The sequence below is a fragment of the Sphaerodactylus townsendi genome, linkage group LG08 (genome assembly GCF_021028975.2).
Source record: "Sphaerodactylus townsendi isolate TG3544 linkage group LG08, MPM_Stown_v2.3, whole genome shotgun sequence".
NCBI classification, from domain to species: domain Eukaryota; kingdom Metazoa; phylum Chordata; class Lepidosauria; order Squamata; family Sphaerodactylidae; genus Sphaerodactylus; species Sphaerodactylus townsendi.
Window position 1 is genome coordinate 15,223,212 of NC_059432.1, and position 23,877 is coordinate 15,247,088.

At 48.6% G+C, this 23,877-nt stretch overlaps 1 protein-coding gene across 1 annotated transcript; it reads right to left on the reverse strand.

Annotated features, from left to right (window-relative positions):
- Window positions 1-716: 716 nt before the first annotated feature.
- Window positions 717-14,759, reverse strand: LOC125437454 (chymotrypsin-like elastase family member 1). Its single transcript, XM_048505010.1, has 6 exons — window positions 14,532-14,759; window positions 11,452-11,561; window positions 9,313-9,407; window positions 5,682-5,962; window positions 3,186-3,349; window positions 717-945 (listed from the first exon to the last, which is right to left on the reverse strand). Exons 1-6 carry the CDS (start codon window positions 14,626-14,628, stop codon window positions 769-771), a joined length of 924 nt encoding a protein of 307 aa, XP_048360967.1. The 5' UTR covers window positions 14,629-14,759; the 3' UTR covers window positions 717-768.
- Window positions 14,760-23,877: the final 9,118 nt, after the last annotated feature.

Here is a 23,877-nt window from a genome sequence, read left to right on the forward strand (position 1 = left end):
ATGCAGGGGTATCATTTTTAATTCCCCCCTCTTCAAAAATGTAGATCCAGTCCTCTATACTCCACTGAGGTCCTTCCTCTCCCCAAGTTACCACCACCCAAAAATATTCAAGTAGAGTTGGCAGCCCTACTATGTATCCACCCTCTGAAGCCAACTGCCCTGAAGTCTGGCTTGTCGGGAGTCATTTGTGACCAATTTGTGCTGTCAGTAAAAGGATATGGTGGGCATAATACCAAGACAAATATCCCCTCAAATGACTCCCAACAAGCCAGACTTGGAATTTCCAGTACCACTGAAGAACTGAAAACCCCATACAACCGCAGATAGGGTTCTGGTCTGCAACATGTATAATTTTGGTCTGGAACATGTTGTGGTCTGTACAAGTTGTGGACATTCAAGATATATGGTGAAAATCCATATTCTTTTTATGGACTGGTGATTTAAAAGGAAATGAAATTTATATCTGTATTAGTGTATATGTTTTTGTCTTAAGCCATTGGGCATAGCATAAATAGTAGGTCTTTCTATACAATAATTACATTGTATACAATAATTATATTGTAAGTTTTAGCAATTTATTATCATTCGTTACCTTGAAAACCTTACAAATTCTCGAATGATATACCGGTAAGTTTTTAAAACTAGCTGTTGCAATGCCTTGGTGATAGCATTGCCCCAGTCTTACCTCCAACATTCAAATAAACACAAATTGCTGCTTGTGTAAAGGAATTTATTATCATATCTGAGTTCTCCTTGCATTTCTGGTCTTCACAGAAAGAAATCCCTCAGCCTGGTAGCTTCGATCCAAGGAATGAAGGCAGATGTCTTAGTGAAGACCGTGGGCTTGTTTGGCACCTGGCAGCCAACTGGCCCGAAGCTGACAACCCCGTGTACTTCCCAGGAATCTTTCCCAGTCTGGCAAACAAGTGGGCCACCAGAGTCTCCCTGAAAGAAGGAAATCCATTTTCTTGAGCCAGCAGTGATCATAGAATCATAGAGTTGGAAGAGACCCCAAGGGCCATCAAGTCCAACCCCCTCCTATGCAGAAACACACAATAAGAGCACTCCCGAAAGATGGCCATCGAGCCTCCTTTTAAAAACCTCCAAAGAAGGAGAAACTCACCACACTCTGAGGTAGTGCATTCCACTGTCGAACAGCCCTTACTGTCAGGAAGTTTTTCCTGATGTTTAGGTGGAATCTCTTGTCCTTCACCTTGAACCCATTACTCTTTAAAGCAGCAGTGGCGTAGGAGGTTAAGAGCTCGTGTATCTAATCTGGAGGAACCGGGTTTGATTCCCAGCTCTGCTGCCTGAGCTGTGGAGGCTTATCTGGGGAATTCAGATTAATCTGTACACTCCCACACACGCCAGCTGGGTGACCTTGGGCTAGTCACAGCTTCTCGGAGCTCTCTCAGCCCCACCTACCTCACAGGGTGTTTGTTGTGAGGGGGGAAGAGCAAGGAGATTGTAAGCCCCTTTGAGTTTCCTACAGGAGAGAAAGGGGGGCTATAAATCCAAACTCTTCTTCTACTCCTGGTACCTGTGTCTGGAGCAGCAGAAAACAAGCTTGCTCCCTCACCAACATGACACCTCTTCAAATATCTAAACATGGCTATCACGTCACCTCTTAACCTTCTCTACCAAACTAAACATACCCAGCTCCCTAAGCCTCTCCTCGTAGGGAATGGATTCCAGACCTTTTACCATTTTGGTTGCCCTCCTCTGGACCTGTTCCAGCTTGTCAGTGATAAATGAGGAAAGTGCACACCAAGTACAAAAAACTGTCTCACAGGTTTCATAGTCATACCAGAAATGCGGTTTAAAAAATGTTTTGAAAGAACGTTGGGGCTGGTATTATTGTCAAGGGAGATGGGAATGGTGCGTCGTTTTCAAAATGAGAGGTGCCAGTCCTTAGCTCCACGTGGGGCCACGGACAGTTGCCAGGAAGTCTCCTTAAATCATAGAGTGTAGAGGCACACCACCATTGCTCACCGAGGAGGGAAAGGCACTCTGGACATGCTCAGAAAAGTGTACTCATATTCCCCTTTTAGAACCTTTTTTCAAAATATCAGTCGCCCCCAGTGGGAAGGGTGACTTGCTAAATCAGCTTGTGTGTGTGTGTGTGTGTGAGTGAGAGAGAGAGAGAGAGAGAGAGAGAGCGGGGGGCACTGTCTAATTCCCAGAGTCACTCAAATCAGATTCTGTGGAGGATTTTATGTAAGAATATAAGAAGAGCCCTGCCGGATCAGACCAGTGATCCATGTAGTCCAGCATTCTGTTTCACACAGCGGCCAAACAGTTCCTCTGGCGGGTTGACAGACAGCATAGAGGCATTCCATGGTTTTCCCTCCAAGCACTACTTTGGGGGAGTTTACTGCCTCTGCATGTGGGGGCCCTCTTTAATCACTGTGACTAATTGCCTCCATGAATCTGTGTAATCCCTTTTTAAAGCTGAATGCACGCAAAGGAATTACTACATCTTAAGCAGCAAGAGCTGCTCCTTTGCAAGTCAACTGTAACAACAGTGATGGCAGTATATCCATTAGATGGTGTGAGAAAGCCCCAGATGGATTCATTTCTGTAGGCCAGATCAAGACCCATGCGATGCCTCACGCTTCTGTTTTGTTTGGTTAATAAATGGTTATGGCCAAGTGTTTATCCCAGCAAAGAGTCTCATGTGGTTTTGGGGAGAGGAACCACCCAGGTGGTTCCCACCCTCAGAAGCAGAGGTGGGATCCAGCAGGTTCTCACAGGTTCCCGAGAGTAGGTTACTAATAATTTGTGTGTGCCGAGAGGGGGTTACTAATGGGTGATTTTGCCACGTGATTTTTGCCTTAGTTACGCCCCTCCTCTCAGCAGTAGCGCGCAGAACTTGAAGCAGTCTAGCAGGAGGTGCACTGGCGTGCGTGGCAGCCTGCGCCTGCGTGCATTCGTTTCCCGCCCAAGGACCTGCGCAGCGGCTGCGTCCTTGCCACAGTCCCGCCCAGGAATGCCCCGCCCCAGGAATGCCTGGCCACGCCCCCATCGTGCCCCGCCCAGCCCCATTGGCTCTATGCCACAGTTTGAATCCCACCACCATGGGAACCTGTTACTAAAATGTTTGGATCCCACCACTGCTCAGAAGGCAACAGTGATGGCAGTATATCCATTAGATGGTGTGAGAAAGCCCCAGATGATTTCTGTACCTGGCAGGCAGCGGGAGACTTTGCGTCATCTTTTACTCCAGCACAAAGCATCGACGGTTGCATTTTGTTGCCCCAGAATTTCTTGAGGTGGCACGTGTTGAAATCTAGGACTGGTAACTTGGCTTGATTCAAAACTTCAGCGAGGGCCAAGTTTTCTTTCCCACCTTCAGTACATAAGACACAAGGAGAGTAAGTGTGAGGAGACCTGTGACGAGAAGCATAGGCTCCTTCCGCACATGCAGAATAATGCACTTTCAAACTGTTTTCAGTGCTCTTTGAAGCTGTGCGGAATGGCAAAATCCACTTGCAAACAGTTGTGAAAGTGGTTTGAAAACGCATTATTTTGCGTGTGCGGAAGGGGCCATAGAGATGCTGTTGAAAACAGCAGCATCATGTTGAGTTCTCCACAGTCCTATAAATAGCATTGGTTTGTAGCCCAGGGGTCTGCTACCTGCAGGTCTCCAGATGTTCATGGACTACAATTGCTGGCAGGGGCTGATGGGAATTGTAGTCCATGAACATCTGGAGAGCCACAGGTTGCAGACCCCTGTTGTAGCCACTCGGCCGGTCCCTGGTGGCGAGTTAGAATCTTCTCCGGGCAATCAGAACCAGGAAGGTAATTTACATTTTGTTCTCTATCTCCTGTAGAAATAAATTATTAATAAAGACATGTCTGAGCTAAGGAAAGCACAGGTGGATTCATAATTTTGTAGGTTTTATTTAAAACATTATTGTTATTATTGACTTGGTTTATATCCCACCTTTCTCGCTGATGGGGATCCAAACCAGCTTTCCTCATTCTCCTCTCTTCCATCTTACCCTCACAACGACCTTGCGAGGTACAATAAAGTGACAGCTTGTAAAGGGCCCTGTGTGTCGTGTTATTGCAGGAGGTTCACCTCACCCAGCAATTTAATGTGTTTCTTTTTCCCTTCTCTGACTGCACACATTACAGTTCTCTACCCTCATCCAGTACCTGGTTCCGTTTTCTCACTGCTTCAAGAAGAGGGAGACCCGGGCTGATCATACGCAGTGAAAGAGAAGGGAGTCCACCTGCCTCAGAATATAGTCACTTCCTGTCCACCTGTCAACCTCCAGATGGCAATTGGAAATCTCCTGGGATTACAACTGATCTCCAGGTGACAGAGTTCAGTTCACCTGGAGAAAAATGGTTGCTTTGGTGGGTGGAGTCTATGGCTTTATGCTCCACTGAAGTCCCTCCCCTTCCCAAATTCCACCCTCCCCTGGCTCCACCACGAAAATCTCCAGGTATTTCCCAACCAGGAAGGGGCAGCCTTTGGTAAGACCCTGCCTCAGCTGGCATCACTAGCCTCTACCCATGTTCGGAGAAGTTTATTTCCTTCTTATACTCCAGGACTCTGCTGTGACTACAGATCAAAGAAATAAAATAAAAACAAGGCTGACCAGTGGCCAGCCCCAGCCTTCATGCAGGCGAAATCTGAGCTTGAATCTCACCAAAAATTTCTACTGATGGCTGAAGTCCAAAACGTCTCCTGCAACACTGCTTCATGGGGAACCTGCGGGACCGTCTCACCCCATATGTCCCGAATCGGTCTCTGCGCTCGGCAGAGGCCAACTTACTGGTGATCCCTGGCCCCTCAATGATGCGGCTAGCCTCCACCTGGGCCAGAGCCTTCACAGCTCTGGCCCCGGCCTGGTGGAACGCTCTCCCTCCAGGTGGCAGGGCCCTGTGGGATCTTAATGAGTTCCGCAGGGCCTGCAAGACTGAGCTGTTCCGCCGGGCCTTTGGGGAGGCTGGTCGCTGATGGCCCCCTCCCCTCCCCTCTATAACATCAGTGGATCCTGCCGTCCCCCCCCCCTTCTTTCTTTTAGGGGAAAGTAGGTGCCATCTATTATGTTGATTTAGTACGCTGCGTTTTAATGGGGTGGGGTTTTATTTTATATAGAGCCAAAATAACTAATATTTAATGGATTTTAGTCTTTGGTTTTATTGTGCTCTATTTATGTTTCTGTTGTTTACCGCCGTGTGCCCTCCGGGGGAGGGCAGTATATAAATATAACCAATAGGTAGGTAGGTAGGTAGGTGGATGGATGGATAGATGGATAGATGGATAGATGGATAGATGGATAGATGGATAGATGGATAGATGGATAGATGGATAGATGGATAGATGGATGGAATAGACTGAGGGGTGGAGTGGTGAAAATCATCCTCCCTTGCCCCGTGGCACACACAGACACAATTGTCACGATCCAATTAGGACATTCACTGTCACCTTTTAAGCTCCCTTCTGTGGTATGGGATTACCTGCCTGACAGACTGATGTTGGTTTAGCAGTCATTCTTGCACCCCAGGGAACCCTGGAAATTGTAGTTCAGTGGTAGGGCTTTCTCATGGAATTCAACAATTATTCCATTATTCTTTAGAAAGAAGCCATACAGTTAAACTATTACGACACGTCTGAAACATAACCACGATCCAGGTGCTTATCCACCTTATCACAGACAGTGTACCTCTTGTATCCCCCCAGCCAGTCACCCAGCAAGAATGTCCCGGCTGCAGAGAGGTGTCTGTCTTTGGCAGGCAAGCGTAGCGAATAAACCTATTGGCCATAATGTCTTCCACAGGCTTGACCAAAGCAATGTCGTACTCGAGCTCAGTTAGCTGCGGATAGTGGAAATTTTCGTGCCGGTAGATTCGCTGCACCCGGTAGCTTCGCTCGGTAGATTCAGGGTGGCTCAGGTTGTGTTTACCCAGAAGTATGCGCCAGTTTGTAACATCTTCTGCCACTCCCCTAAAAAAAAACAAAAAAAACATGCAATTGGGCATGCAGTACGGCCTCTTACGGATTTTCTTTCCCCTTAATTCTCCTTTGCTTTATTTTTTTCGCTCAGAGCCAGACCAGACAAAGCTCATAAAGTTCTGAGTTCAATCCTCCCATCCTTTTGAAGAACTCAATTATCAGGTCAGTTTTCAGTCTTCAGTGGAAACTGGATCCACAGGAATTGGGTAGGGGGTTAGGGACACCTTCAAGTTTTTGTTACCACAAGGAACTCTGTGCATGCTCTGAGGAACCAGCTACAGGCTAGGTACCGTGTTTAGCTTAGTTCAGCTGTATGGCTTTTCATTTGAAAACCTCTGTGATGTTGTTGCTGTGTGTTTTCCCTTGTCTTTTGTTTTGCCGTTTCCCACCCATTTTTGAATCTAACTAGCCTTTCCTTCCTTTTTATAAAAACATTTTTTGGCTTCACTTAGTAATATCTATTTCTCTAGGATGTTTCTCTTAATCTCTTCCTCATGTGCAGGGGTGCTGCCTGATTGGTTGTATGTTATTTTGTTATTGCTGTAGTACTGTGCTAGAAGACTACCTTCTCAGTGAGTCAATCTAGATGTTCTCAGGAGGTCCCAAGAGATGGCAACAGGTTATAAGGGTACTTTCCAGAGATCTCCTTGATCTAAGGGAGTTTCCCTACAAGGAAAGGGACGATTTTGTCCTTCCTACCATAACAATGCATCATAGTGAATGTTGAAATAAGGTGACTCAGTACCTGGACACAGTGTGTGTGTGTGCTATCTTCTTAATGAATCAGATACCTCTCTTTGTCAAATCTGGGAGCTTCTCTCTGACTCCTCCTTCCCTTCGTCCACTTTCTCCCACTTTCCTCATGAACCTTCAAGAAGCAGGACGCATCTATGGGTCTCTCCTGTATAAGCCGTGCCATTTTATCTGCACAACATTTTATCCGATTAGCTAGTCACTCATAACACAGTATTCTTTAGATTAGATGTCTCTCTCTCTCTCACTCCTTTAGATACCAACATGGAAGTGAACCGAGTCTACCTCAATAAATGTAATTTTTACCTATTTTGCTATATACCAGTGGTTCTCAACATGGGCGTCGGGACCCCTTTGGGGGTCGAACGACCCTTTCACAGGGGTCACCTAAGACTCTCTGCATCAGTGTTCTCCATCTGTAAAATGGATACATGTTAGGGTTGGGGGTTACCACAACACGAGGAACTGTATTAAAGGGTCACGGCATTAGGAAGATTGAGAACCAGAGGTGGGATCCAGCAGGTTCTCACAGGTTCCCGAGAGTAGGTTACTAATTATTTGTGTGTGCTGAGAGGGGGTTACTCATTGGTGATTTTGCCATGTGATTTTTGCCTTAGTTACGTCCCTCCTCTCAGCAGTAGCACGCAGAACTTGAAGCAGTCTAGCAGGAGGTGCACCGGCGTGCGTGGCAGCCTGCGCTTGCGTGCATTCGTTTCCCACCCAAGGACCGGCACAGTGGCTGCGTCCTTGCCACAGTCCCGCCCAGGAATGCCCGGCCACGCCCCCGTCGTGCCCCACCCAGCCCCATTGGCGCTACGCCACAGTTTGAATCCCACCACCATGGGAACCTGTTACTAACATTTTTTGATCCCACCGCTGTTGAGAACCACTGCTATATACCCTTTTGGAATTTATTTGCTGCATGAGATACCATGCTTCCATGACTATAAAACTTTATTATGTAATACATAACAGTGAGGAACAAATCAAAGGTCAAAGCCATGGAGAAAGCCGCTTCCTCACTGAATAATTTCATCTGGTACAACTCTTAGTATTCACCGAGACAGAAGAGAAATGTTACCTTTGCCCTCTGCACATGCACATTAGAAACACCTTTTTCCACTAGGTAGTTGAAATGGTAGCTCTGTAAGGGCTCGTAATCCACCTAGTAGGATTCCGCCCTGTGACCTACGTGATGCTTCTGATTTTTGGGTTAAAGAGCATTGGGTTAAACTGAGACATTATGACTGGTCTGGGGTCACCCAGTGGACTTCATGGCTAAATGGGGATTTGAACCAGGTCTTCTCAGCCCGAGCCCAGCATATTGAGAGCAAGTACAGTGCGGTGGTTATAGTATCAGACTAGGATCTGGGAGACTCAGGTTCAAATGTCTATTGTGCCATGGAAGCTTACGGGGTGACTTGTACTGGGCTGACTGTACACTCTTAGCCTAACCTGTTGTTGTGAGGATAAAACACAAGGTTGTTGTGAGGATAAAATGGAGGATAAGAGACTTATGTAAGCCATATTGCAGTGATGGCGAACCTTTTCGAGACCGAGTGCCCAAATTGCAACCCCAAACCCGCTTATTTATCGCAAAGTGCCAACATGGCAATTTAACCTGAATACTGAGGTTTTAGTTTAGAAAAAAAGGTTGGTTCCGAGGTGTGTGTTACTCGGGAGTAAGCTTGGTGGTAGTCGGTGGCTTGGCTTTGAAGCAACTGAGCAACTCTTCCAATGGGTGAATCACGACCCTAGGAGGGTTTACTCAGAAGCATGCCCCATTGCCAGCAACCGAGCTTACTCCCAGGTAAAGGATCGCGCTTTAGTTCTTCGCATGAAAATCAGTGGGGTTTAACAGTGCTTAACAGGATTACCTACACTGCTTCCCCAAAACTAGGACTTAGGTTTAATGCTAATAATCCAGCCCAGTGGCCCAGGCCAGCCTAGATGTGGGGGGCCACTCTGTTTGTGCGTGCCCACAGAGAGGGCTCTGAGTGCCACCTCTGGCACCCGTGCCATAGGTTCGCCACCACTGCCATATTGGGTGACCATTGGGGTGAAAGGGGGGTGTAATTGAAGGAAATAAATAATATTGTCAACTGCACCACACTGGAGTTGACTCCTAGTTTACAAGTGATTATATGAAGAAGAAGAAGAGGAAGAGGAGGAGGAGGAGGAGGAGGAGGAGGAGGAGTTTGGATTTATATCCCCCCCCTTTCTCTCCTGCAAGGAGACTCAACGGGGCTTACAATCTCCTTTCCCTCCCCTCCCCCCACAACAAACACCCTGTGATGTGAGTGGGGCTGAAAGAGCACCGAAGAGCTGTGACTCGCCCAAGCTCACCCAGCTGGTGAGTGTTGGAGTGCACAAGCTAATCTGGTTCACCAGATGAGCCCCCACACCTCAAGTGCCAGAGCGGGGAATCAAATCCGGTTCTCCAGATTAGCATTCACCTGCCCTTAACCTCTACGCCACTGAGATGCTCAAATAGGCATGCTGTTTTGCGTGAGATGTCCACCCCAGTCTTAAAAGAGATCTTTGGTTTATCCCCCTTCCAGAAATCCAGTCAAAAATGCAGCACTTACTTCTGGAAACAGTGAGCGGCAGTGAGGATCCAGCTTTTGTGAATGAGAGTGCCTCCACAGACGTGAACAAATTTGTGTCTTGGTTTAGAGCGAGTCTGGGGAGAGGAAAACAGTGAAACTGCGCATTTTAGTCACAGAAGAGAAGGCTGAGAACAGGGCCAAAGCAACCTCACTAAGATTTGGGAGGTGACAGCTGCTGTAGGCCTCAAAACTAGACAGTGGCGTAGCAAGAGGGATGTGGAGGAGCAGGAGCCCTGGGCACCAGTTCCTGGGGCTCATTGTAGGGGCCCGCCCCCCCTTGCAACTGCAACCAGTGGCGTACCAGGGGTAAATGGTGCCCGGAGACAAATTGTCTCCAGGATGCCCCCCAGGCTCTGCCGCCCCCAGGCTCTGCCGCCCACCACCCCAGCTCCACCCCCTGATGCCCCAGGCTCCACCCCCCACTCCTCAACCAGCCCATGTCACCATGGATATGGACATGGGCAAGGTCTAGGGTGCTTGGAGGCAGCAGGAAGTCCTGTTGCCTCATCATTTCTGCATGCCTTGGACGGGGTTGAGGCGCGCAAAAATGACAAGGCAGCAGGACTTCTGGTCACGTGGGGGGGGGGCGATTTTGCGCCCCCACGTGACCAGAAGAGTGGCGCCCGGGGACAAGGGGTACCCCTTGTCCCTAGGCAGATACGCCACTGACTGCAACCCAGTCCCAAACTTTCTGTGGAGTTTGGGGCAGGGGTGCAGTGGGGCCAGCCAATCTCGCCCCCTGTACCATCTCTATGTGGGATTTGGGTGTGACAAGGGCCCATTTGCTTGACTATGTCTTGCCTTTGTCTTGGCCTGCTGAAACTTCTGGCCTGGCCACAGGGTTGCCAGTTCTGGCTTTGGAATTTCCTGGAGATGGAGGGATGGGTTTGGGGAGAGGCAGGACCTCAGTAGAGTGTAACGTCAAAGACTTCATGCTGCAAAGCAGCCATTTTCTCCAGGCGAACTGTTTTCTGTAGTTTGGAGATTGGTTGTAATCTAGGCCCTCCTCCAGGTGAGAAACTCTACCTGGACATGACATTATTTTGCTATGGCCTGCAGATGGACTGTCTGTCTCTGATCCCCTTGTGCTGTATTTACTGTTCGCATAACAACAGAGCAATTTCTTTTCCTACTCGGATATTTTTCATGGTTTGGTTTAGTCTCATGGGGTGGGGTCCCTGCTAGGTAGTTCTTTTGATAAGTTAGAGGTTTAGGCTCATTCCGCACATGCAGAATAATGTACTTTCAAACTGCTTTTAGTGCTCTTTGAAGCTGTGCAGAATAGAAAAATCCACTTGCAAACAGTTGTGAAAGTGGTTTGAAAACGCATTATTTTGCATGTGCGGAAGGGGCCATAGATGACTGGAATTCCCTTGTCTTGAAACTAGATACTCCCATCCCTATATCTTCTTGCTAGTAATTTGATGCTGTTTTGGATCACTTCTGTATCTGCTGTGTGAACCGAAGAACAGGAACCTGAAAGAGTAATGATGACTACTTTATCTCCATCTTGACTTGGTCTACTCTACTCCGCCCAATACTCTACTCTCCCTTCATCAAACTCTGCTCTCCTTGGGCTCCACCACTGAAATCTCCAGATATCTCCCAGCTGGAGTGAGTGACTCAGCATGTCTGTGTTATCTCTTTGAATGGGATGTTCCTCTCTTTGTTTCAACCTGGGGGCTGCCTTCTGAGCCCACCTCCTCCTTTCTCTCAATGTCCAGTGTTCTCAAAAAACTCTCCACGCAAAGTTTAATGGAGACAGAGATTTCTGAAGGTCTCTCCCATAGAAACTATATCTCATACTTGCACACATGTGATGCTGGACAAGCTGGCCACTTATAACAAGGAAATGTACTCTTTAGATTAGACTGCCATCTTCCCATTGGATACTGAATGTGAACAGAATCAACTTGAATAAATGTATGTTTTAATTTTGTGCAATATACTTCTTGGAAGGATTATTTTTCTGCGTTCGATATTGTGCTTCGTTGACGAGGCCGAACTCTGCCTTATCGACCAAAGATCCCAGTTCTCCCATTCCAAAGCTGGCAACCTGCCCTAGACCTTGGCACCAGCTATGCCTTTTTAAAGAATCACTATTTTCAGCATTCCTACCTGTAAGGAGACCTGCCAAGGCCAAGAATGCGGCCTTGCTTCCTTGCCAGATATTATCTTTGCAAATATGTTGGGCTGGAAGTAGGCAACACCACAGTTTGGGGGCCAGTCTGAAACAGAAAAGAAAGAGAGCGTTGGCAGCGTTTGAAAAGAAGCATTTGGGGAGAACACTACATGCAACCAAAGTGTTTGTTTCCCTGCTTCCCTGAGGCTAATAATCTCTTACCGTGTTTCCCCGAAAATAAGACAGTGTCTTATATTAATTTTTGCTCCCAAAGATGCGCTATGTCTTATTTTCAGGGGATGTCTTATTTTTCCGCTCCACAGCTACATGCTCTGGTGTTCTGTTCGACGGGCATGCTTCCAGACAAAAACTTTGCTATGTCTTACTTTCGGGGGATGCTTTCTATTTAGCACTTCAGCAAAACCTCTACTACGTCTTATTCTCAGGGGATGTCTTATTTTCGGGAAAACAGGGTATCAGCCGTCACCCTATTCCGCCGTGCGAAGCGCCCGTATTCTGTGTGCATAGAGGGAAGTAGAATTGTTGGCCAGACTTGGCCGGACCCAGATGTCACTTCTAGAGACAGACTTCAGCAGAGAAGAGTGAAGGGGGAAAATGGCACAGGCTTTGTACACAAGACTTACACCTTGCTTTTCATAGTGGCCATGATCCTGCGCAGGACTCCTGCGCCAGGGGTCCCCAACGTAGCACCACGGTGCATGCCAACATCTTTTCTGCTGCCTGCCAAGTGTTTTTAGAAAGCAGGCAAGACAGGACTTTTGCCCAGTTTGGCTTCTGATTGAGCAATGGAAGTTTGATTGGTTCTCCATATTTTACCTATCTATGGGCGTTTCCCCACTCACCACCATCCCCCCTATGCCGCGCACTGCTCTCAGCGCGCGGCATCCCTGGCGCGCGCCCAGGCGTCCCCACAACCCCGCGTCAAAAGGCGCCGTTTACAAGAGCGCCAGGGATGCCGTGCGCTGAGGGAGCGCGACGGCGGCAGCGTCAGGACGGCTGCGCTGTCGCCGCCCCTGTAATGGGGAGTGCCGGGGGACCCCACGCTACTTGAGGAGAGTAGCGCAGGGCTTAAGGTAAGTAGGGAAAGGCCCTATGTTGCCTTGGCAGCAGCTGCCACCACAGCATAAGAATCTTTGCTGTGTGACTGAAGGCAAGCTGCGGCATCCATTTTGTGGTGAGCTCCACCTCCTGCTTCGGCCATTTTTGTTAGTGCCCACAATATCAAAGGTGCCTGCAGGCTTTAAAAGGTTGGATGGGGCAATACAGGGCGGAATAGAGACTCTATTCATAATCCATAGCCCATAAAGATCCATTAGGATTGTGGAGTTTCTGTTGTAAAAAGAATCTGTGGCTAAATGTACAAATTTTGATTTGTATTTTATTCTGAATTATGGTCGATGGCTATGTATTTTGAGTAGACTCTGTATTCTTGAATATTCTACTGGAAGCATGAAAAATAAATTGAAAGGAAATATTTACAAGTTTGCTTTGTATATGCACATACATAATTTTGTATTACGGCTGAAGGATATTTGGTTTTTGTGACCTAAAGCTATTGGTGCAGAGTGGTTATTGGCAGTATCTTCTGGTGCACCTGCCCCCTTATCTATCTATCTATCTATCTATCTATCTATCTATCTATCTATCTATCTATCTATCTATCTATCTATCTATCTATCTGTCTGTCTGTCTGTCTGTCTGTCTGTCTGTCTGTCTGTCTGTCTGTCTGTCTGTCTGTCTGTCTGTCTGTCTGTCTGTCTATTACACTTTTAGACTGCCCTCCCCCGAAGGGCTCATTCATTAATATGGTGGACCACCTGGAGGTTGGCAACTGAATCATGTGGTCATTCCTGCTTGACCCACTCTTAAATGGACACCTGAAGGGATTGGTTGGAATGTCGGCTACCCGACCTCCCTTCCCTGCATTCACGCCCAAGGTTTTGAATGGAATCCATTTTGCCATTAAAAGGGGGCATGTTTTAAATGCCACATTTCTTGATGATGCATTTTGAAAGCTTTCTTAAAGATATGAGGGAAAGTCCCATGAGGACTTATGGGGGGGGGGCAGATCCTATACCATCCACTGGCCTCACTTTTTGCCCTTCTTCCATCTCCAATGACCTTGTCTGCCCTCCACTTTTCTCCTCCGCACAGTGCATGCTGTTTTCTTTCTGTCTGACGTTTCAACAGGGTGGCCTGGGCGGGCCCCATCTCCCCCACCTCTCTCGGTCCGTCTGCATCCTCTATGGAGTCTTCTCCCCCATTTGCTCCCCATGACTGCTCCCCTTTTGCAAAACTCAAGTTGTCCTGTTTACAGCACTCCTTTGGCATGCCCCCTCAAAATGCAGCTCCAAGTTCTATTCCCTCCAAAACGTATTCAAAATTTTAGGAGACTTGTGTGGAAAGAGTCTTCCCAAACACACCTGAGGTTTGGGAGTCATTGTAGTGAAGAGGAGGAAAAACAGGATGTCAGACTCAATTCATCCACTCTCGTCATTCCCTGCCTCGGTTGCCATCCGTAGAAAGGCCACACGGCACTCTCTGCCAGTCTGCTGCTGAGCCACATTCAATCTGTTCCATCCAATCACACTGAAATAGCATGTCGAATCCATACGATGTGGCAGCACGTGGGCAGCCTCATTTGGGGTAGTATTGGGGACCTGCCCGAGGGAAAGCAATGTGCTCTGAACTAAGATCAAGAGAGCCATCGTTTTATTCCTCTATGCCAGGAAAAGCTTGCCCTGGGTTATGGACCGAAAAAACAATGAATTCTTGTGTCTTGTCGAAGGCTTTCACGGCCGGAATCACTGGGGTGCTGTGTGGTTTGGCTGTGTTCTAGCAGCATTCTCTCCTGACGTTTCGCCTGCATCTGTGGCTGGCATCTTCAGAGGAGATCCTCTGAAGATACCAGCCACGGATGCAGGCGAAACGTCAAGAGAGAATGCTGCTAGAACACGGCCCTGCAGCCCAGAAACCACACAGCACCCCAACTCTTGTGTCCGTCAATAAATCATCCTAGCGATTATTCCAGAGATTTTATCAGCTCCAGGCTTACCTAAATCCAGAAGTTTGGGAAGAAACCCCTTCTGCGGCCAGGATGCCTTTGCCAAAGCAAGGGCCCAAACCAGGACAAAGACAGTTCCTCGAAACATTGCCAAACATTTGATCCGAAGAGCGCGCAAAGGAAGGCTGGGATTTTATATGGGAACCCGGGTGCCATCACTGCATCCAATGAGCAAGAGAAACAGAGAGGAGGGGACCGCAGCCACGGCTTGTTGTTGATGTCAAAAACAGCTGGGACAAAGCCCGGTGCATCAAAACACTGAGGCCTGGATGCTTCTCCCCGCACTTAGCAGTCCTTTTGACGGGCCGGTTGGAGGAGTGCCGGTCGCATCAGCAGTTTTAGAGAGGCACAAAAGGCCAGAAACAGCGGCAGGCAAACAAGGCCTCACGTTTGAGATCCGGGCACAAGAGCTACCAACTTGACTGAAGGGATCTTGGCACTGTTCCCAATGTCACTCTTAGGAGAGCGAGGGTTGCCAATTCTTGGGGTTGGAAATACCTGGACTGTTGTGGGGTACATCCTGGGGCGGGTGGGGTTTAGGGAGGGGAGGGTCCTCAGCAGGATACAATGTCACCGAGTCCACCTTCCAAAACAGCCGTTTTCTCCAGAGGAAACTGATTTCTACTGTCTGGAGATCAGTTATAATAGCAAGAAATCTCTAGCCACCAGCTGCAGGCTCCATAGTATGTACAATTAAAAGGGAGTGTGTGACTGAAGTCATCAAGCAAGCGATTACTTGCACCCAATAAGGCTCTCACTCATAGCCCATGTGACTTTTGAATGTACTAAGTCTACAATATATATACTTGTGAGGGTGTATCTCAGTAGTGTAGGCTGACCAGACGTCCCGCTTTTGGCGGGACAGTCCCGCCTTAACACAATTTGTCCCATGTCCTTGCGGGTTTTTTGAAGTGTCCCGATTTTTGGAAGGCTGCCGCACTGCCTGCTGGGGCGCAAGGCAGTGCGGCAGCCTCCTGCACACGCGGCAGCAGGAGCACTGCCTTCTGGGGCGCTCCTGTTTCCCACCCTTTCACAGGGTGGGAAACGGGAGTGCCTCAGAAGGCAGTGTGCTCCTGCGGTCGCCTACCCGCCCGTCCCGGTTTACAAAGGTGACCATCTGGTCACCTTACAGTAGTGTCCCAATGCACCTTCAAGTGTTTCTCTCCTGCAGTAATAAGTACATTCATACGTACTGGTCAGCACTTCTACAATTGCTTCCCTAATCTCCACAGGGATAGCTATTGACTTAATATCGAAAACTCAACACGAGCGGCCAGTTTCCAGTTACGTCCTGGCTTCGACAGCTGTTCAGAGGCTCGTGAGTCTGTGGTATTTTCATCATCATTCAATAAGTCACATATAAAATGGTTCTTCCAAAAATCAAATCAGACTTCAGTTGTCTCTGCAGAGCTTTCTCTTGCTGCGAAGATGTCCTACTGGAGGTTGGCAATCATAAATGGTTTTATAGGTTGGCAGGGTGGCATCTTTTTCCAGCTTTTTTCACTCGCTTCACTCTTGTGTCTTTGAGGAGCAGTTTAACCTCCAGAGAGACCCTTTCTGCTGGGACTGGGGGGAGAAGCATTCTCATCCACCAAAGTCTCTGTAGAGCAGTGGCTCTCAACCTTCCTAATGCTGCGACCCTTTAATACGGTTCCTTATGTTGTGGTGACCCCCAACCATAAAATTATTTGTGTTTCAGTTCCTAAGACCATCAGAAATATGTGTTTTCCGATGGTCTTAGGTGACCCCAGTGAAGAGTTGTTCAACCCCCAAAGAGGGGTCGCGACCCACAGGTTGAGAACCGCTGGTGTAGAGCAAGCTGTTAGGTTCAAGAGCGTGGGTAAATCAAGTTGACAAGCACTTTGGGTTCCATCAAGAAACCCAAAGAAAGACTTCTAGAAAGAGGGGAGGGGGCAGTCAAGAATCCCGACATCCCCATTTTCCACCGCCGATTCTTCCAGCGATGAGGATTTTGCTAAGGGGAAGTAACATCCGCGCCTTCAGAAATGTACCCTGTCCCTTTAATAGATGCTTAAGAGGTGTGGGAATAGGTAGCTGAAGCTTGTTATGGCAGGCCTGAAAGTAAATAACACCACCTAGTAAATAACATCCCACTAAGCCTCTCTTAAAGAGACAGAGCGTTTTACCCCCGCCCCCCCAACACAGCATGGCAGGGGTTTGGATTAGATAGCCCTTGTGGTCTCCTCCAACTCTATGATTCCAGTTGGCAAACTACTTTGGACTCCGTTCAGAGTATAGTTATTAAAATTAACATTTACGTTTTTTCTAATGTAAGGAATATTGTGATCTTTATTTTCTTTACTTCTGTTACCCATCTTGTAGAGATTCAGTGAGTTCTAATTATCTCATGCCCAAGGCAATGCCCTTTGCCACTTTGGGGCCAGGGAGGGATTTTCCTGCAGGCCAAGTAAGCCAGGGATCCTAGAGACTTCCTTCCTTCCTTCCTTCCTTCCTTCCTTCCTTCCTTCCTTCCTTCCTTCCTTCCTTCCTTCCTTCCTTCCTTCCTTCCTTCCTTCCTTCCTTCCTTCCTTCCTTCCTTCCTTCCTTCCTTCCTTCCTTCCTTCCTTCCCTCCTCCCCTTTCCTTTCCTTTCCTTTCCTTTCCTTTCCTTTCCTTCCCTTCCCTTCCCTGCCCTGCCCTGCCCTGCCCTGCCCTGCCCTGCCCTGCTGCCCTTTCCCCTCTCACACAACAGCAGTTCTCTTACTCTTTGGCCCACGATTTCAAAACCATCAAATGGGTTTTCTTTGTCTTTTTAATTTTAACTCTGAAAATGGAGGTTGCATGGAAACAAGGAAGTGGGGACGACGACAAAATAGTGGATACTTCGCAGGAGGAAAATCCTTGGGGGAAAAAAGTGTGTGTGTGTCGGGGGAACCCACCGTGAAGCAAACAACTGCAGGGAAAGTAATATGTTCAAAAATGGCCTCACTTTGGTCGAGTGTGGAATATTGCACCTGCTTGCTAAATGTGTTGTGGTCACCAGGGGGTGCTAAAGAGCTTTCCACAAGAAGACTGCAAAGGCCATTTTAATTCATTGCTCTTGACCCACATTCATTAAATTATACCGGAGAGACAACATTCCAATCGGATTATGGGGTGGATGTGGCCGCCAGTACAGGTGGCTGGTCACCCCGCTGGGGTTTTTTTGCTTGCGTTCAGTCTGTGATCAAACCCAGTGAAATTGCTTCCCACTTTTGATCCTCCGTTATCGAATTTGCACCACACATTGCTGAACCAGCATGCTCTGGGGAGCTCGGTAAACAAAAAGCGACATGTGCGTAAGTCAAGAAGGAGGAGGAGGAGTTTGGATTTATTTCTTAAACCCGGTTCTCCAGATTAGAATCCATCTGCTCTTAACCACTACCCATGCTGGCTCCTAGGAGATGGTATGAATGTATCTAAAGTCTGGCAAGTTCAGGGCACTTCATAGTTCCAATCTTCTCTCTGCAACAGCAGCCGGTCGAGGAATGCCCTCCCTTTTTTTTAGTGTCACTTAAACATCTGAGGGAAGTTTGGCCTTCCTAAATCAACAGCTGTATTCTACGGCCCCTTCCGCACACACGACTCAGGTTCGACTCGTATCCGCGGAAATCGTTACTTGAGCTCGACCCCTCCGTTTCTCCGCACAGCAGCTGACTCGTGTCTCCGGAGCCAAGTTCAGAGGGCGGGATTACCTCCTCGCGTCTTCCGCTCCTCATTCCCGATTGGCTGCCATTCTATGGTGGGAAACATGAGTGCGCGTCCCTTTTTTTCCGTTTACCGACATAGGAGGTACATAGGAGGGTTTTTTTAAAGGCGCGCTTCTAGCTGCCTCCACGAATCTCCCGCTCTGCGCATGGGCGAAATACTGCGCTGTGATTGGCTGGCTGGCAGAGTAGAGGGGAGGGAGATTCCGCACTCCGCCGGCTTCGGCTTGAGTGCAACCCGAGTTCGCCAGTCAACTCAACTTCCCAGTCGAGCTCGAAAATTTAACGGCGAGAGAGGGGTGAGCCGAGTCAGACACGAGTCCGGCTGTGCGGAGTACCCGGGTCAGATCCAAGTCGATCTAAGGTCGAATCCTACAGTACGGAAAGGGCCTACCTTTTACCAGAGCCCAATAAAACATCACAGTGTTGTTGGGGGGGGGGGGTGCTCCTGAATTCTCCAGAAATCATTTTAAGGTTCCAAGGCGCTCCCCAAAACATAACATAAGGGATGGGGTAGAACAGGGGTCTGCAACCAGTGGCTCTCCAGATGTTCATGGACTAAAATTCCCATCAGTCCCTACCAGCATGGGGGCTGATGGGACTTTTAGTCTATGAACATCTGGAGAGCCACAGGTTGCAGACCCCTGAGGTAGAAGAAAAAAACGCTCTACAAGGAGTTGTAAAAGTCTTCTCACATCTGCTGCTTGCAAGGGCCTTAAAACGAAACAGCGAAGATGTCTTACAGACAATTAGAGTGTGCCAGGTGGAAAACAGATTTCGGGTTGTCCAGAGAAGCAAAAGACGGCTGTTCTCCCTTTGACAACAGGAGAAAGAACAACGGTAATTCAAACCTGCCTCTGCCGCTGAACACAAAGGTCCCTCGCAAGAGCCGACAGCAAAGGAAACTGTGACAGTCGTTCTATTAGCGCAGTAGGAGAGAGCCGTTCTATAGCGCACTGGAAAGAGTCAATAGAAGCCCAGCCGAGAAATATTGACTAGCCGTCAGAGAGCAGGCCAACCCCAAGGATGAAGCCTACCATTAGGCAGCAGGAAGTCGTCCCTCTTTGGGGTAACAAAATTCAGCATGTTTCCAAACCAGAAAAAAAAAGTCAGTTTCTTTGGGGGGGAGGGGGAGGAGTTCCTAAAAGCAACAATATGAATAATACCTTTTCTTTAAGGCAGAGCGTTCGTTTGTCAGCAATGTTTAGTTCTTCCAAATAAAAAGTATTGCCCTGACTTCCGATCTTAGAACCTGAGCAGGATCAGCTATGGTTAGAACCTGGATGGGAGACCTCCAAGGAAGTCCAGGGTTGCTACACAGAGGCAGGCAATGGCAACAACACCGCTGTTAGTCTCTTGCCTTGAAAACCTGACAGGGTGGCCATAAGTTGGCAGCAACTTGATGCTGCTTTTCACCACCACTAATAATTATCTGTTGGAAGTGAAGGGTTATTTAGTCTCTCTTAATGTCAGTAAACGCCAAGACTTCAGAAGGTGGGGACCTTAGAGCCAGAGAGAGAGAGAGAGAGAGAGAAAGAGAGAGAGAGAAAGAGAGAGAGAGAGGATCGATGGATCGATGGATCGATCAGGGGCTGGTGTGTTCTTCATTTTCACTGCTCTGGCATGGTCCCCTCTGGTTGTCTCGATTGCTGCTTCCTTCCAGCTGATACCTTTTCTTCCTCTGCTTTCCCTTGACTTTCCATCTTACCACAAGAGCAAGATGGGCTTTCCTGTATAGCTGTTCTAGTTAGGTAGTCGGTCGAGAACACCATCTCTACCCTGTCCTGAATGGAGTTCCTTAAGATAAAGGACTTGTGTTAGTCTGCTGAGATGGAAGGCTCCGTGTGAACTTTCCCGCCTAAGCACCAAAAACAATCCCACTGTGTGCTCTGCCAACACTGTGATGCTCTTGTTCTTGGATTCCCCCCTCCCAATGGTGGTCAGTGCGCCCACCTGCAGTCCCCTCCCCCCAGGCACACAAGCTGCACTTGGCAGAAGTTAGATTTGGCATTGATGCTATTAGTGTGACAGATGGTGGTGGGTGGGAGGGGATTCCGAGGAATGCCAGAGGCAGCGCATATCTCCTTCTGCCCGGATGCGTAAATGCCACTTCCCAATATTTCCGCGTGACCCAGGCTTATACAAGAGCAGGGACTTCCTCAGTTCTCCAAGGTTCCCACTGAAGTCCCCAGGGCACCACAAATGGGCTGCTATTTAGAACACAGCTGGGAAGAGCTGACACTCTCTTTAGTTATTACGGGGGGGGGGGGGATGCTGCTCCGGGTTACAATATTGTAGTGGGGCAAAATCTGACATCCTTTCCTGATTCCATGGGGCTGAGTGCTCATCTACGGAGTCATCCATGGGCAGTGGTGGAGCTACCAGGGGATAGGGGGTGCGTCACGCACCGGGTGCACAGCTTTGGGTTATGTGGGGGGGCAGAAAATTCCCCCAACCCCTCCTCCTTCCCCCCACTGCCCCCCCACAGAGCCCCCCCACACTCACTTTAGCAAACTGAGCAGGCTGGAGTACAGGCCTGCCTGTTCCCTTCCAGGCTGCAAAGGACCTGGTGGGAACTACATTTCCCAGGAGACCCTGGGAAATGTAGTTCCCACCAGAACAGGCAGGCCTGTTCTCCAGCCTGCTCAGTTTGCTAAAGTAAATGTCGGGTGGGGGAGGGCGCCACGGAAAGGGGGCGCCGTGGGGGGGCGAAAAAGCCAGAGTGCGCACCGGACGCACTCTGGCCCAGCTACACCTCTGTTCTGGGAAGGGGGGTGCATGAGAGACATCTTGAAGCTCAGATCCCCCCCCCCCCCAAAAAAAATCTTTGCAGTATTCGGCTTTTCTCCTTCTCTCGCATGAAGCAGCCTTAACACTGAGTCAGACGCTCGATCCATCAAAGTCAGTATTGTCCGCTCTGACGGGCAGCAGCTCTCCAAGATCTCCACCTAAGGTCTTTCACATCACCCACTGCCTGGTCCTCTTAAACTGGAGATGCCAGGGATCGAACCTGGGACCTTTTGCATTCCAAGCAGATACTCTACCACTGACCCTCATGTAGGTCTCCACCCAGACATCTACCTAAGCATTCTGATCATCAATAGGTCTTAGTCCGTTCCATCTAAAGGGACCAGAGTGACATAAAATATCCTACTTTGTCCTCACAACAAACTTACAAGGTAGGATAAAGGGAGCGAGAGGGAGCGAGAGCCCCGTGCCCTGCCGTTTTATCCATTAGACTGTATTAATGACAGCAGCCATGGCAAAGCTGGCAAGAGAGCTTAGATCCAAGTTCATGACTCCAGGAGTGTTCATGGAGACAATTGAGTCAGCCCCTGCCACTATAGCCAATTGGCCATGGTGGCAGGGGCTGATGGGAATTGTAGTCCTTGAACATCTGGAGAGCCGCAGGTTGCAGACGCCTGGCCTAGATCGAGAGTCTGCTGCCCCAAAGGCAAAACAAGTGAACAAGAAAGTTTCCCCTTCCGGGATAGTGGATGGGGGCCATTCAGGAAGGCCCTGCGCAGGGCTTGACTCTCATAGGTCAATTCTGCACTTGCGTTATTGACCTAAGTTCGAGCTGCGTTCGACCTAAGTGCTCCGCACAACCACTGGGATCGACGTGGTTTTGTGCCAGCTTCGCCCCGTGTAACAGTCAAATTTCCGACTCCAGTTGGGAACTACTACTTTTTCAGGGAACCACGCTCGAACTCAGCTCGATTCCAGTAAAGTGCAGAATCTCTGGTGCCAGGAGTCCCCCATTCAGCCAATCACAGCTGAGTGTTTCAGGCATGCGTACAGCTGGCCAATCAAAAAATGCCACCTTTGTCCCTCCATTCCTGTGGCAGTTTTTTAAATAACGTGTGTGGGGATAGATGGAACATGGCCGCAGAACAGTAGCCAATCGGAACTGAGCAGCGAAGAGGCACAGGATGATTCCTCCCTCCGAGCTGGGATCAAGCTGGTTGCAGTGGGGAACAACAATGGCTTCGACCTAGGTTAGTACCCTTCTCAGGGAACTGGGTTGAACCTATTTTACTCTTGTGCGGAATCGCCCATAAAGAGCTAATGTCCACACTAGGCAATCAGCTCAGAGGTTTGCCAAAATCCACCCTCACTAGAGGAGAACTGAAAGGTGGTTCAAGGTAATTGGGGCCATCCTGCCCCACAAGAAAAGTGGCCCACGAGTGATCCTAGGAGGGGATGGATGGGATTCCTTGAGCCATACCAGCTACCAAAGCTATTAGCTGAGGCTGCATCTTAACTGTGGCCCGTTCAGCATGAAGAACTGAGTGCTGTTCTTAGTCCTTCGGTGGGAAGCGCAGCAGCCTGTTGCCCCTGCTGCAAATAGTGCCGATCCTCTATTTGCGTCAGAAAATCGTACATCAAAGGCTGCTTGTGTCAAAACCATTATTGCCCACGCAGGGAAACCTCAGTCTTTGCAAAGAGATCATTTATGTCACCCTGGATGGCTATTAGCAAGACTTCCCACGGGAAACAAAATGGCAGGTGCAACTCTGCCAAAAGGGAAGTCACAAAGATTGATGTTTACCAGTGCAGGCGATAATGGTTTTGACACAAGCGGCACTTAAATACAATTCTCCGACGTGGACAGAGAATTGGAAGGTGGGGGTGGCAGCAGGCACTAGGGCCAGCAAAGCACTCAGCATAAGGAAGGTCCAGGCCAGGGGTAGGGAACCTGCGGCTGTCCAGATGTTCAGGAACTACAATTCCCATCAGCCCCTACCAGCATGGCCAATTGGCCATGCTGGTAGGGGCTGATGGGAATTGTAGTTCCTGAACATCTGGAGAGCCACAGGTTCCCTACCCCTGGTCCAGGCAGAGGTGGGGGATTCATCCACATACCTCCTTGGTTAAGAACATAAGAACATAAGAACAAGCCAGCTGAATCAGACCAGAGTCCATCTAGTCCAGCTCTCTGCTACTCATAGTGGCCCACCAGGTGCCTTTGGGAGCTCACGTGCAGGATGTGAAAGCAATGGCCTTCTGCTGCGGCTGCTCCTGAGCACCTGGTCTGCTATGGCATTTGCAATCTGAGATCAAGGAGGATCAAGATTGGTAGCCAGAGATCGACTTCTCCTCCATCAATCTGTCCAAGCCCCTTTTAAAGCTATCCAGGTTAGTGGCCATCACCACCTCCCGTGGCAGCATATTCCAAACACCAATCACACGTTGCGAGAAGAAGTGTTTCCTTTTATTAGTCCTAATTCTTCCCCCCAGCATTTTCAATGAATGCCCCCTGGTTCTAGTATTGTGAGAAAGAGGGAAAAATTTCTCTCTGTCAACCTTTTCTACCCCATGCATCATTTTATAGACTTTATATTGAAAAGGTTCTTTATGTTGAAAAGGGTGAGCTGGGAGAGAACATGAATGGTACCTGTTTGATGATGTCATCAGGTCACAGAAAACCACGCCAGGGCAAAAATAACCATGCCTGATGTATTTATCTGAAAAGTTTTGAATATGTTACTGTTCTCTGGATATTCTATTAACTAAATCAGTGGTTCTCAAAGTAGGTGTTGGGTCACATGATTCTCTCACATGAGGGGATGGGGAAACAGGGAGAGCTGTCCCAATTAGTAAAATCCCTCTAAATCGTGAGCAAAAAAG

Bases quoted from the DNA above. Each gene is read 5' to 3' on its own strand.
- LOC125437454 (XM_048505010.1), bottom strand. From the start codon at position 14,628: ATGTTTCGAGGAACTGTCTTTGTCCTGGTTTGGGCCCTTGCTTTGGCA. The intron at 11,562-14,531 runs GTAAGCCTGGAG...TTTCTGTTTCAG, and splicing joins TCCCAAACTTCTGGATTTAG to ACTGGCCCCCAAACTGTGGT. The intron at 9,408-11,451 runs GTAGGAATGCTG...TCCTCTCCCCAG, and splicing joins CTTGGCAGGTCTCCTTACAG to ACTCGCTCTAAACCAAGACA.